Genomic DNA, 15,073 nt, shown 5'->3' on the forward strand with positions numbered 1-15,073 from the left:
GAGATGTTAAGTCATTAATCAAAATGATTTTTGCTTGAATAATTTCCCCCCATTTATAAACTCAGACTATGTTTACCCTGTGTAAAACAGGAAGTATTGTGCACTATTTGAACAGTAAGTAGCACTTACTGTTGGAACAGACAGAAGAGCTACTTTCCAGTCTTGAATTACAAACTCAGTTTTTTATGTATCCCAGACAGCCATGTGATGACAATTCAATCTCAAAGGTGAGCACTAAAACATGTCCTGCTGGAGGTGGATTACTGCCAAAGGGTGTAATTGAAGAATTTGCTCTTGATTAGGATTACAGATGATACTTGTTTGTGATTTGAGTAAACAAAGAATTTTACAAACAAAGAAGCACTGAAGAAACACTGAATACAAAACCAAAGAAGGGTGAAGCTTTCCCACTTTATTTAGTAGGAAACATGGCAGCAGGAGATTGCATTTATAGATATGGTGGTTTTGGTGGAGAGTGAGCAAGTTAAATTTGAGTTAGGCTACAAAACAGTCAACAGAAGTTTTGGTGAGAGTGGAAATGCAAAGGGGAGAGAACTACTTAAATGGCAGGCAGTGTAACCTCAATGCTATAAGAACTGAGAGGAAGGAAAAATATGGATGTACTATATGCTAAAGCCTTGGACAGAAATACATATCCATTCCTTCTCTTTTCCCCTTCCTACTCCCCGAAACCTGCAGTATCGCAACAGTACATGGTAAAAATAGCAGATACTATGTGATTTAATATCTGAGTAATTTTCCCCCCACCTGTTTGTTATGAAACATACACAAGATTAAGAACATGACCAAGATGCAATCCTGCAGGGAAAGGCGCAGCTTGATGCACGGTATGCTTTCTAGAGAAAGGAGACCATGATGCATTTTAATGGATGCATGAGTTTATTGAAGGTGAAGCTTCGAAACCACTTTGTGCCCTCGTTAGCATTCCCTACCAGCAGCAAAGAGAAGTCAAACTGTTTCAGAATGCTGTGAGGTAACCTGATTGATGCTTACATTAAATGGGCCTGCTCATGGTCAGCAATACTGCTGGGTTTTTTCCTGATTCAGCTCATGTTTCAGGCAGGAAAATAAGCTTCATCTGACCCTGAAGCAAGTTCAAAGCTGACTGTATGCTGCATGTCTCTGCAACAGAGCAGAAACTTCTTTACAGCAACACATAAGAGTATGTTCTCTAAGTCTGGAAGCAGAAAACCCAAGAGGCAGGGTGGCTCAGGGACCCATGAAAGCAAGCAAAGAATGCTGAGAGCTGTAGCATCACAGGAAGAGCACCCACTGCCAGCTCTGGCCTCAGGCTACTTCCAGACTCAGCAGCAGTGGCAGCCTTGCACCAGGCCAACATAGAATCATAGAATCATAGAATAGTTAGGGTTGGAAAGGACCTTAAGATCATCTGGGACACCTCACATTAAACCATATCACCCAAGGCTTCATCCAACACTGCCAGGGATGGAGCATTCACAGCCTCCCTGGGCAACCCATTCCAGTACCTCACCTTTAGCTGCTACATACCTATAAAATCCCTTCCTATTATCTTTAACATCCCTTGCCAAGTTTAGCTCCAATTGGGCCTTAGCTTTCCTAACTTGGTCCCTAACTACCCTGACAACATCCCTGTATTCATCTCAGGCCACCTGTCCTTGCTTCCACCTTTTATAAGCCTCTTTTTTCCTGTGAATTTTTCTCAGCAGCTCCTTATCCATCCAAGGAGGTCTCCTGGCCCTCCTGCTGCACTTCCTTCTGGTTGGGATGCAACACTCCTGAGCTTGTAGCAGGTGAGCCTTGAATATTAACCAAGAGTCTTGGGCCCCCCTGCCCTCTAGGGCTATATCCCACAGAACCTTGCTAAGCAGGTTCCTGAAGAGGCCAAAGTCTGCTCTCTTGAAGTCCACGGCAGTGAGCTACCACAGACAGCCTGAGACTGAGCACCACTGCCTCACACAGTAACAAACCAGTGTCATCGGCACACTGCCTCCATGAACACCTCCTGGCTCCTAGTGCCTCTTTTACAGAACACGCTCCTCTAATTTGGAAAAGGAAAGTGCAGTATGGCACACCACACTCAAATGAGGAGCAAATCCTGCTCAATATCACTATTAAGTTAAGCATAGTCCACCCAACAGCACCACGACCAATTAAAGAAAACTGGAATACTATGAGAGATCATAGAAATTACATCAAGCAAATGGGTCCCAGTGTCTCCTGCATTAAAATGGAATTCAGGGAAAAAAAACCCAAAAAGAAAAAAAAAATCCACAAAACCAAAACCTCACAAACAGCCCAGAAATACATTATTTACACCCTTCCTGTGCTCCTGCTTTCCACTCTGACCAGCATCAGAGGTAGAGCCATGACAGAAAGCCAACAAAACTTGGTCTTCAGCACCACAGATACAACATAACCATGCATTTCCAAGTTCTCTCTTTAATTCAACCCTTTAGACAGTTTCTTTACCTATTCCTGGAATCTGGTGAACATAGTTATTTACAGGAAAGTAAACTAGCTCCAATATAAATGAGAAAAGCAGGAAACAAGTCAGTAAAGGAAAATTCTCAGAGGACTCCAATATGATGCCTGTGTGTTTTAATTTTACACAAAAGCATTTAAATATATTCCATAACTGAACGACAAGCTGCATTCCTGCAGTTTCTCAAGGTGTCTCCAAATGCAATCACAGGTGACAACACCAAACCTTCACCAGACAAGATGGGATCATAGAATGGTTTGGGTTGGAAGGGACCTTCAAATTCATCTAGTTCCAACCCCATGGCATGGTCAGGGACACTTTCCTGTAGACCAGGTTGCTCAAAGCCCTGTCCAGCCTGGCCTTGAACACTGTCAGGGATGGGGCAGCCACAGCTTCTCTGGGCAACCACAGCTTCTCTGGGCAACCTGTGCCAGAGCCTCACCATGCTCACTGTAAAGAACTTCTTCCTAATATCTTATCTAAATCTACCCTGTTTCCGTGTAAAGTCATTCCCCCCTGGCCTGTCCCTACATGCCCTTGTAAAAAGTTCCTCTCCAGATTTCCTGTAAGCCCACTTTAGGTACTAGAAGGCTGCTCGAAGGTCTCCTTGGAGCCTTCTCTTCTCCAGTTTTCCTTGTAGGTTAGGATGCAGACTGCTGATCCACAAGCAGGAACAGCCATTTTCTCAGCCCTTCTGACTAGACTTGATTGATGTGGCTCTGCCCTTCAGGAGCTGTGTGCAGCAAAGCACAGTTGCTGACCCTCTGAAACTGTCAAAATGAAGCACCATTTACCTTAACCCTAGAAACATCACATTGCATGAGGGAATTTTGAACAGTTACAGGAAGTCCAATTGATTTAGAGCAATGGTTGCCAACCTGCCAGCAATGTGCTGCCCAGGCCACTTTCCAGCAAAGCTCATGGACAAGGAAATTCAAATCTCTAATGTGAGGAACTGGAGAGGAAGATCAGATGCTGCTCAGTGCATGCTCTGTGTTCTGTTCTCATGGGAGAGAAGGCTGGGGAACCATCAGTGAGTCCCAGCACTCCTACCCCTAGGCAGAGCCCTTCCACTTTAACCACACTTGACAAATGACACCTTCCTCCTTACCTCCTTCTTCCTCTTCAGAAGGGCTTTTAAAGCTCTTAAATGCCCACAGCTCAGCCACTGTTGTTTTAATGACCCCTGAAGTGTTTATCTTAGGGATGTCCTATCTACTTATTGTTTCCTTTCCTGCTTGCTCCTGCAAACAGTCCATTTAACTGTATTCCACATGGTCAGATCACATCATGTAGAGCTCTTAAGAGGGTTGCACAGCATTTAAGTTTAATTCATAAATTAATGCAGAGTGGCTACATGTTCCACACCAGAGCTACAAATGCTTCATTTATCAAATAAAATTTCAGCATTGCTAATATATTTGTAGACTCATGAACTGCTTACTGGAAAACTGTGTTATTACATATGAAAGACAGCAGTGGCTTCTAAGCTACGTATGTTGTTATTCAGCTTTATAGTTTACGGGGTGGGGGGAAGATAATAAAAGGAATAGGGGGAGGGGCAAGCTCTCCAAAAGCAGATGTTCCCAAGCTTTTTAAAGCTAAGAGACAAGACATAAGACAACACTTGAAGGAGCAGCTGGGGACACTGAATAAGTACAGACCTTTAAATGTGACTAATTACATACACATGCTGGAATTCTCAAAGGAAGATCAGGGAGCCAGGCTCCCAGCTCACGCTGACTTTCAACAGGAGTTCAGTGGCCTGTTTCTTCAGGCATGCTAGAAGTCAGATGTCATCTTGCTAAATACAGAACACTGCTTCTAAATGCTGCCTCTGGTGGCTTAACCACAGCGAAGCCTACGGATTTCTACAAAGCTATCTGCAGGAGCCCTCCTCTTTTTTTAACTGAATACACATGCATGTATCTGCTGATCCTAGCCTATGCTGCCCTGCGATATGAGCGAAAGTTGTGTCTGGACCAGCCCAGAAGCCTTAAAAGTCTCTAGGGAGCCACCTTTCTGTGCTGAACACAGATGTGTTGCACAGAATCTGCTCTAATGATTGTGGGGAAAGGTTTACAAAAGGCCTAGATCTCCTTTCTGAGTACTTCTGTTGTAAATGAAGGATATCTGTATACAGAAAGCGGTGCCTCAGAAAAGATTTAGGGAGAACCACATGAGACTGTTTTTCAAATATATTCAAGGAATGCAAGTACACACACTCCGTTCATGACTTAGTTCTAACAATTCAACATGGTCCATGCTGCTCATTTTCCTTCCTCTGCATTACAGAAAAAGAACAGTGCAGTTTCTAGGATGCACAGGGTTAAGACCTGATTCAGCTTACAATCTATGAGCTGAAGAAAACAAAAATACGGGAGCTATGTGTCAGCACAAAGGGGTAGGTATGGACATAACCAGCTGGAAGCATGGGAAAGCCTTGACCACTTTTTTTCCATGCCCTTAGTACCTTAATGTTCATAAAATCATGGCCAGATTTCTGTCAGGTGACAAACCACTTGACAAACAAGACTGGGCCTTCACTTTACAGCCAGTGGAAGGTGATGGCAGGTGTTGGTAGCCACAAACAGCAGCTGACCATGCACAGGGCCAGGAAGGCTGTGTCTGTAAAGAGCACAGAGGATGACAACATGCGATACTTTGTGAGTGAAAGACAGAGAGGGAGGAAAACTGAACCTACTGTCTTTTTCCTAGTGCTCAAGATGACTCACTACATGGCACAACAGTAGTTAGTACAAATGCAGTTATATAAATGTATCAGGCCACAAAGTCCATACATGTTGTCTTTTATGAGCCAAGCACATGGTCAAAGGTCTGTGATCAGCAGGCTGTAGGTCTGCTCTCTTTGTATGATGTGAACATACACATCAAAAGCCTGCATGCTCAGACCTGTAACAGGGACGTGAGAGACTTACAGAGACTAAGCTAACAACTGTGTCCAAGCCAGTCACTGGGACTGTCAGATTTCATATCAGTTACACAGAGGGAGCCCACAAGTAACAAAGTGTTCCCAGAAGGAGCACACCAAAGTGTGAGCTGTGGTCCTGGTAAGGATGACAGCAGGAGCTGCTTGGGGACACAAGATGAGTGGTGCCTGCATCTGTACTCTCAATGTAACTTTTAAACCCACTGGTGCTTCTCCTTATAATATCTTTTGCAGAGATTTGGTCCAGGAGATTGTGCTGTAGCAGCTGGCAGAGACTAGGGCCTCTGAAGGGCTCTGATGAAGCACAACAGCTAAGTAGTTTAGGGCTAAATGAAAGTATTGAATGCTTCCTGAGGAGAAGCTACTAGGTAATAGCTTTTAAACTGATTATTTTTGCTTCCTCTGTGGAGGCTACGGAAGTTCACACATCTTTTGCATTTTAAAGTAATCTGCTACTTAATGCTCAAGAGCTCAGCACTTCACAATTTCAATTTGCCCTACCATTCAGATAAATTTTCCCCTCCACCTGTGCAGCTGACTATTCAGGGTGTGCTCCATGGGACTTCATGCTGGCTCAGCAAGGGCTCAGCTGCTTTCGAGGCTTTCTGGAATGCGGAGGTGGCAGGAATGTGAGCACCCTTGCTGGTGAAGACCTATGGGTAAGCTCTTAAGAAAAATATTTCTTTCCTAGATATGTAAAAAAATTTCCTACTTAGGCCTAATCTTCACTCAGCCTGCATCTGTATCTTTGAAAACAAGCACTACTCTGGGGCTTAAAAAAGCATGTCTCCAAAGTATTTTTAAAGAGCTGCCCGCTGGAAGCAGCTTTTGCTCTCCCTGCAAACCTGAATTCTTCAACTAGCTCTATCTATGAGGCTACTTGCAGGGTAGTGTTTATCTTTGCCACTAAGAGCTCCATTATTTTTTTTCTTAACTTGAAAAAAGGAATTCAAGGAAGTTCACAAGACAAGTATTGGATTCATCAGAACAGTCTGGTTTGAAGATGAAGAGATTCTAGGTTCTTGCTCATGGTTTTATAGCCTCATCTTACTTGCTCACTGCAACAAATTCATGAGCTATCCACAAGAAAGTCAGTTATCACAAAACTCGGTTGGAAGCTGCACTTCTCTAATACACCCAGTCCCTGGCTTTTCACTCATGAACTACATATAACAGAAGTTCTGTCTCCCTTACCTTTGCTACCCTAACTATTCTATGATTCTATGAAATCCTGGCTACACAGACATGCAACTGAGCATTGCTTAATTATCGCACTCTTTTCTTACATACCTAAGCACTAGAACCAAACTATGAACAAACCTGAATAAGATTTCAGATAGTGGAAAAATATTAAGAGCTGAAGTTTGCTGTATATCTTCCTAAAGCAAACAGTGTGGCATGAAGAAAATGTTGGACTTCATTCGAAAGTGCTTTTATCACACACCACCCCCCCAAATGTAATCATTCCCTTTTCTTTTTCTTCATCATTCCTCTTTTCTTTCTCACTTGTAAGATACATTGCCACAAAAACCTGCACCAACATAACTACATACTCTAGAAATATTTTTATTTCCCAATTCTTTAATCTAAACTGCTAAGCTCTGTTCTCTCACTCAAATAACCAATAGCTGTGGAAGTTAGCTAGAGCCAGAGTGTCCATGTCAGCTACAGAAAAGAAGATAACATTGGGAGAAGATGGCTTCAGCAGACAAAAGCTTCCTTGGCCTGTGATTTTCAAGTTCTGTTTCTAAGAGCCAAGGCTAGATTTAAATCAAGATAAATACTGAACATTATGATTCAGTGGTTAAAACCTCGAGGCTTTTCTAGGCATCTCAGCAAATACATTATACTTACTGAACAATATCTTGCAAATCAAGGTTACAGAATGCTTCGCAAGCTGATCTATTTTCTCTACATTGTAGAAGGTGAATGAAATAGTCTTCAAATCAAGGCCTTATTGCTTTTCATGAAGCAAGGAGCTGCATATGTTACATGTTAGAAAGAACCTTTTCAGACACTTATTTCTAGCATTTCAGGAATCCCAACGAAAAAATCCTTTGGTACTATAATGTTACCAGGTCTCATTTAACTCAGGCAAAACTTTAAAAGAAAGCTGGCTGTGGCATGGCATGCTCTCTCAGAACAAAACAAGATGAGGTAAACACTTCTGAAGGTCCTTCAGCATAACACCTAACTATTCAAAACAGACTATGGTGAGAATTGAAGGATGTTCCAGTTCATCTATGTTTGCAGAGTCCCAGAAATCACAGGGTCTTAACTCACAAATACGGTTCAAAGGACATGGACAGAGGCCTTTGTGGCTGTATCACACTACTAACGAGTGCACTACATGCTTCCAGAATAAATCTGGTAGTCAGGACAGCTGTGCTCCTTCTCTATCACTAAGCACAATACTCTCCAGGCCTGCTCTGAGGACAGTCCAAGTTTAGTAAGAAGCTGTCCTCTGTGTTCCCTCTCACACAGCGGAGATACAAGCACGGTAGAAAGACAAGAAACTGCCTTTTCCCACACTGTATTTCCCCCTCAACTGCAAGGTCCTAGGACCTATAGCAATACAAATAACACTTCAACCAAAGAAGCCAGCCAACTCAGTAGATGCAGGTTTGAACCCTGGTTTTACAGAATGTGTGTGATCATCATCACCTGGTCACATTCAAATTGCACAATGAAAAATGACACAAAGAAAGTCTTCACACAGCAATTAAAGTAAGTCTGGGCCCTCCAGGTGGTGAACAGCTATACTGACATAGCAATCCCTATTCTGAGAAAGGTACAGCTGTGTTCCAGTGGCATTGTGCCCTGGTTAATAAGCTCACTGGAGCTCAAATTCTACACAGCAACTTGCACCAAACTACCCCTGTTATTCACTCTGCCTCATCACAGCAGACTGAGAAGAGAAAGATTTCAAATGTATCTACTCACAGAGCTCTGGCAGGGGCCAGATGACTAGAGGGTATACACACAGGCATACAATTCAAGATCACATACCTCAGCACATCCTCATATCAACAGTACCTAGAAGGATGTAGATTAATCACATGGCTCCCCTGCATTTGTTAACAAGTCCTAGATACAAGGACTACCATGACAGCTTATGAACAAAACCATAGCAAAGGCAGTCACAAAATTATGTCAAATACTGGTCTGAAAACAGGACTGGTCAGAACTTCCCTAGCAGAGTACTTTTCTCTATTGACACAACTGCCAAATAGGTAGAAGTATGTGATGCCAACACTCCAATTTCAACGGCTCTTGTGGCAGACAGAGAATACAAAGCAGATTCCTGACAGAAGCCAACCAGTTCTGCTACTGTCCTTGCAGTAGCCACCTGAAAAGCTGTGGTGTAGTCAGAGAGCAATGGCCTTTCAGACTCCTCAGAGGAAGGCAAAATCTTAACTCCCATCTGATTCCTGCAGCTTCTAGGTGTCTGTTTGAGTGAGATTGGACGACTGATTCTGAGACTGCTTTAATAACTGATGGCAGACTCCTATGTGATAAGTCAGCTCTGTAACACTCTCACCACATGAGTTGTGCCACAAATCTGCTTAGCTGGTAAAGTCCTTAAAGCAAATCAGAAAGGCATTAATAATACCCTCTGATAACTCTTTAGTATCTATGCCATGACTGGGTAAAGTGATTTATTAAAATTTAAGGAATAAAAGTATATAGATTATGTGGGGAGAAGAGAAAATTTAAAAAAATCTCACAACTTATAAATTCCTGAGGATACCTCTGATTAAGAACATCGAATATTCAAGCAATGTTTTGATTCCTCCAACCATTTTTAAATGAAGCTCTGCACACTATCTGAAATCAGTGTGTTTCTCGTAACTCTGCAGTTACATTTCAAATCCTACCGTGTTGCAAGCTTATGGCAGACGACACCAGTGTCTGTTATGACTTCACTCAGTCTCAGCTCAAGGTGAACTTTCCCCTGAAACACACCAAAAAACCATATGAGAAGTTAGGTTTATGCATAGCCAGCCACATCATTCCAACTTCAAACAAAGCAAGATGGTTAACGCAAGTAATTCCAGGAGTTTAACAATTAATAGCTGTATAGCTATCACTGCCACAGAATTCAGATTAGTAGCCACATCACTAAAATTTCAGTGCATAATTCCCACCATTATTTGATCTCCATGATTTACAAATTGATATGGGGGGTCTGTAGTCTGACACACAAACATTTGGTTGGAGCTTTGTCTATATTTAACAGTTTAAATATTAAGCAAGGATCTGCAACATAATCATTGAAAAGATACCACACCAGTGTGTTGTAAATGAACACTTACATGTTTTAAACATGAGAAAACCAAAAATTCTGAAATAATACAAACTATGTATCAGTAAAATGATATTGGACAACTGAAAAAAGAAAAAAAAAATCCAACCATGTTGCTAGCATTCATAGCATCTATTATTGCACAGTCTGCAACTCCTTACCATCACATTAACTTTCTTATGACTTGGGCTAAGAGGTTGTGCTCAAATATGCTAAGAAAATAAAGGCAATCATAAGTATTAACTCTTATTAACTCTATTACATTTCAAAACATGAACATCCATTCCACTGACAAAAACTCAGCACCACTCTTAGCTGTATGTAAGGTAATTTCAAAGTATGTTTTGTTATTGACCTATTCTGACTTGCCGGCACTGCCCAGTCATCTTCTGCAAATTGTTGTGGCCAAAACTCCGACACTTACTTTCATAACTACCTCCCCTCCACCCTTTTTACTAAAGGATACTAAAATCCACCCTGCTAGTTAGTCAGAGCTCTAATGTGGGTGTCATCTTTGACTCAGGTCTACCTCAACTCAGAGAAAAAATGTGCTGCCACCCCTTTCACAAGATCTTCCAGATTTAACCTTTCCTCTTTTTTGCACATGAATAAAACTCTTGCCAGAGACTTCCCTGTCTCTTCTGACTAGTTACTGACTCCTGCTCTATGAAGATGTCTGTCCTGCACAACAGGGGAGAGTGAAGATCAACCCTGGCCTCAAGTTGCTAAGATCTATTTCCTCTACAGCATACTTGTCTGGACAAAAGCTGGTGAAACCCGTGCAAAGCAGATCAGGGAGTGCAGTAACAAGTAAGTGGCATGGACACACAAAAGTTCAGTTCAAGGTCATTGCCTGGTCCTCTTACTTTCAGCAGTATAAACAAACTCTGAAGTTAGTGCTTGAACACTCATCCTAAAGAAACCTATGAGAGCTTCTGTTTGTTACTGCTAAAGTCATTCTCTCCCGTTCCTTGTCTCCCTTTGTCTTGATACCATTCTTCCTGTACTATCTTGAATGTGTGCTTCGTGCTTTCCTGCACTTCACCCCTTCACTCCTCAAAACCTCCATTCACTTACTTACACCTTTAGTATTCTGACTCAGTAGCTGTTTTTCCTGTTCAAGGGCTGGAACACAGGCCTTTCAAGCACATGTGGCAGATGATGCTGGTGCTCATCATCACAGAAAACAAGACAGACAATCTCTCTCTAAACTGCGTAAGAGCCCATGGTACAGAGGCATCACAACAGCTACCTGGCATTTTGAACAGGGAACGACCCAAATGTGTGTGGGAGTTTAAAAAGATGTTTCCTGCCAAGTGTCTTTTGCACCCTTTCAAATTAAACAATAAAAACAAGGTGGAACTCAAAGATGTTGCATTTGTCTGTCAGACTACTGATTCATGTCTGTTTCAGCAAAGACATGTATCCTCCTTTGCCCTGTCAGTGCACACAAACATCAGCATCTGTCATTTTCTTCCAAACTGAAGCCAGTCCTCATGAATTAAGTGCAGGATTTATCTGTACAAATGCACAGAGCCACTTCTAGACCCACCTCTTCAACACTCAGTTCCACAGCAGTGCCTATGTACTCATTCATAACAAGGGCTAAGCCCACAGCCAGCTAAGAACTCTGGTTAAGCAGGATGGTTTTCTGGCTTTAGTTTTACTATGTTTTCCTTTCGTCTTCATAACTCTCTCTCCCACTGGTCACATATTTTACCACAGGAGCTAAACCACTAGCCTCTGGAAAACAAATTTATATTACGAGCCTGTAAAAAAACACTGCTGCTGTATTTGTTGGTATCCTGCATATCACCTTTACTAGAGGAATCAAAACAAACACAAGTTTTGAAGAAATTACAAGAGAGGAACAGAGACTTGTAAATTCTAGAGGAAATATCCTGCTGTAGAAAAATAACAAGAAGGTAAGATAATGTTTTTAAAGAACTATTTCTGCTGGTTTTAAAGGCAAGACTAACCTCTCTCAGGAAATAAGAATGCTTCCACGCACTTAGGCGAGCCTGAGTGCAAACTTACTTACAGTGCCCATTTGCTCAATCTCACACAGACTGAGTAAGATGAAAGCTCCCTATTTTTGAAATTAAGCTGCAAAAAAAACCTTTTGAAGTCAGCAGTGCTCCACACGTTCTCCTGGCTACATTAAGCACAAAAACACAATGCTGCCTGTTTTGGACTGACTCTCATTTTTCTCTTGTGAAGCCTTTGAAAACAGCTGCTCAAAAAGCATATCAAAGCTTCAGACAGCAAAACAGAGGTCATGGGATCGCTGGGATCAGCAGCCCTATGACTGTTCCCAAAGCACCTCCTTACTTCCAGTTAAAAACTCAAATGCATAAATACATTAAAGTAAGGCTAGAGCAACATACTTGTAGGCTTAATTCACAGGAAATGTAACTCCTACATAAACAGAATACTTCTTCCCAAATCGATTATACTGTTAGGCAAAACATGCAGATTCTCTGAATAAATTTACTCCCAAGCAAGGGCATTAATTAGGTTTACAAAATACCAGATAATACAGGGAAGAGAGAAAACTGTAAATAAATCTGTATCATAAAATCAACAGTTAACCTAAACAATATAGGTCAACCTATACTGGATTAATGTACCCCAGAAACAGGGAGTTACCAACATTGTATTTTGTTTATAAGAAATTCCTATTTTTATTATTAAAAGAACTAATGTGATAATAGCAAGAGCCTTCAGTTGTACCAGGTGCACTCAGCTACACATTTACAAGCAGGAAAGATCTGATAATGCAGCAGGATAAACAAATATTTTGCTCCTGTTTTACAGCTGAAACACCATGGCTTGGTACCCGTTAGACAGAATCCCTTCTGCAGAGCCAGGGACTGAGTTTAGGATCAGTCCCAGGCAATAAAGCCATAAAGCTTTTTTTAAATGGAGCACAGTGTAAAACCTCAGAGAAGCAGCTGGACGTTTGACAATTCTGAAGTAGAATGCATTAATTATTAAAAACATTTTCATTAAAAAATATTCCAGGATGTTCCTAGAAGCAGCCATGCTCATTCACATACCCTTCACATTTGGAAGGGTAGGGCTTTTTCAAGGAACAAGCTGAAGGAGTGCCAACTCAACTGCCGAACGCTTCCTTTTTCATAAACGCTGACTGATATGGATGGGTGGGTTCATAGGTCGTACGTCCTTCCTAATCACATCTAACATCACATAATGGGGCCAGCCAGCTTCCATTTTTCAGTTCTTGATGAAAGAAGCCATCAGTAGAATGACTTTTTTTTTGTAGGGAAGTACCATTCACAAGGAAATCAGTAACAAAACAAAACTTTTAAAGGGCCTTACTGTGTTAAAAACCAAAACCAACCCCAAATTGATATTACGCTTGTTTATCCCCTTTACTAAAAAATAATAAGATCAAGTCCCAGTCTTGTTAACATTCTTTAACAGGTATCTGAGAGAACTACACGCACAGTTATCTGAAAAACAAACTGATCGCAAGCTTGCAAAGAGAAGAAAAAGCAGACTCAAAAGTCCCATTTTTACAGATACAGGAAAAGCCTGTCTCCAACCACCTCATTTCTCCTCGGAACACAGCTGTGAGTCACTGTGGACTGAAACACCAGAAAGCAGTTGTAAAGCAAGTAAAAGTATACAAATGCTACCTGCCTGTATCATGTTTCCAGCAGTTGCAAATTTGTGGCTTAATTTAAACACAGTATATTGAAGAAGAAAAGAAAACACAACCACAGATTATCCTAAAGCTATTCTTATGACAAAGTTCTGCCATCCTGGCATGAAGCACATTTAGCATCTTGCACAAGTGTGGGCCTCAGAGGCCATGTTTGCAGAGTTACCAGGACACCCTGGGAGCCATTTCTGCACACATTTTGGCCTGGAGTCTGACACACGCCACATGATCCAGTGACTGTAGATTCAGATGCAACATCTGATCTAACTCAAAACAGATGTGAACTGGTTTTTCAGGGAGAGATTTATGAAGAACAACGACAAATACTAGGAATGGCTGCGTCTCTATCTGAGGGTCTAGTAAATGCACAAAAGACTGACAGTCTGGCTAAGTTCAAAAGATTGGAGCCAAATCTACCCAAATCTCAAATTGTATCTTTAAGGAAGTGTCAACCACATCTCCATCCTTTTTGTTACTGTGAAAGTTCTTAGAAATCTTTCACTTTTAAAAAACATAAAAAAGAACAAGTATTTACTGTTCACTTGCTTGAATATTAAATATTAAGTCAATTATCTTCATATGCAGGGCACACACAGCACTGTAATTCTTTCTTCTACAAAAGACCAATGGAAGCAAAAATGCCTAAAAAAGGTATTTGTCTCCTATTAAACCTTCTGGACAAGAAGGTTTTTTTATCATTCTACTTCTCACTTGTCTACCCAAGTTTGCTAGGGAATTTCCCCTCCAAAGTGGGTGTGCACCTGCATGGCAGTTTTCCAAACATTTATCCCACATGGGTATCCTTATCCCAGCAGCTCAGCTCAACTCTCCCCATTACTCAGGAGTGTGGAAAGACGGATTGGGACCCACCTTCAGCTTTTTGCTCATCCTGCTGTTGCTACAGAGTGATTGCAGGCAGTCTCACCCCAGCTCCTGGAGATGGAGGAGGGAAGAGATGCAACAGGGATGGGTAAGGCTAAGCAGGTGACATGAGCCACAGCCCATGACTAATGCCAGCATCTTATTGTTTTGGAATCTTAAGTTTAGGATCATAATACCCCTGGTATGTCAGTTTACTTTGCTGCAAATTGTCTGGAGGAAGGAGCATTGGAAGAACTCAGTGCTGCACAGACCACTCCAAACCATGGGATAAAGTGTGCTATTGCTTTCTCTGTATTTCCGAATTTTATTTCGGAATACAGAAAATGTTATTAGAGAGATCCAGTCTACTTTGAAACCTTCTTAGGCAGCTGAGATGTCACTTTCTGGCACTGATAAAACTTAAAAGTAAACAATAAAACTGACCCAAACTCTAAGGGCGCACTAAATGCTGTCCATGAGGGAATCAGAGAGGAAAGACCAATAATGCAGCTACTGCTTTAGGTAAATCCAGCCCTGCAGCATTATCAGCAGCCTCACTTGAGGTCACAGCCTAACAGCAGGTTTGAGAGCAGGAGGAAGAGTTTGTTTGTTGTCTGCATTTGCTGCTGTAACAGCTGCTCCTCCCTTTAGCAGAGGGCAGCAGGCGGCTGGGAAAGGTCTAAATCATGCTCCAGATCACAGCCTGCTTGCTGGCCCACAGCACGGAACACAAGAATCTGGAACTAAATCCAATCTATCGCTGAGGAAAGCTCTAATGAACAC

At 41.8% G+C, this 15,073-nt stretch overlaps 1 protein-coding gene across 1 annotated transcript in view; it reads right to left on the bottom strand.

Moving 5' to 3' along the window:
• RASA3 (RAS p21 protein activator 3) overlaps positions 1–15,073 on the bottom strand; it is a 131,935-nt gene that overhangs the window by 47,276 nt on the left and 69,586 nt on the right. The window contains exon 5 of the mRNA XM_034074338.1: positions 9,314–9,390. Within this exon, the coding sequence (XP_033930229.1) occupies positions 9,314–9,390 (77 nt within the window). The remainder of the gene's footprint in view (positions 1–9,313; positions 9,391–15,073) is intronic.

This window comes from Melopsittacus undulatus, chromosome 2 (genome assembly GCF_012275295.1).
Source record: "Melopsittacus undulatus isolate bMelUnd1 chromosome 2, bMelUnd1.mat.Z, whole genome shotgun sequence".
Classification (NCBI taxonomy): Eukaryota; Metazoa; Chordata; class Aves; order Psittaciformes; family Psittaculidae; genus Melopsittacus; species Melopsittacus undulatus.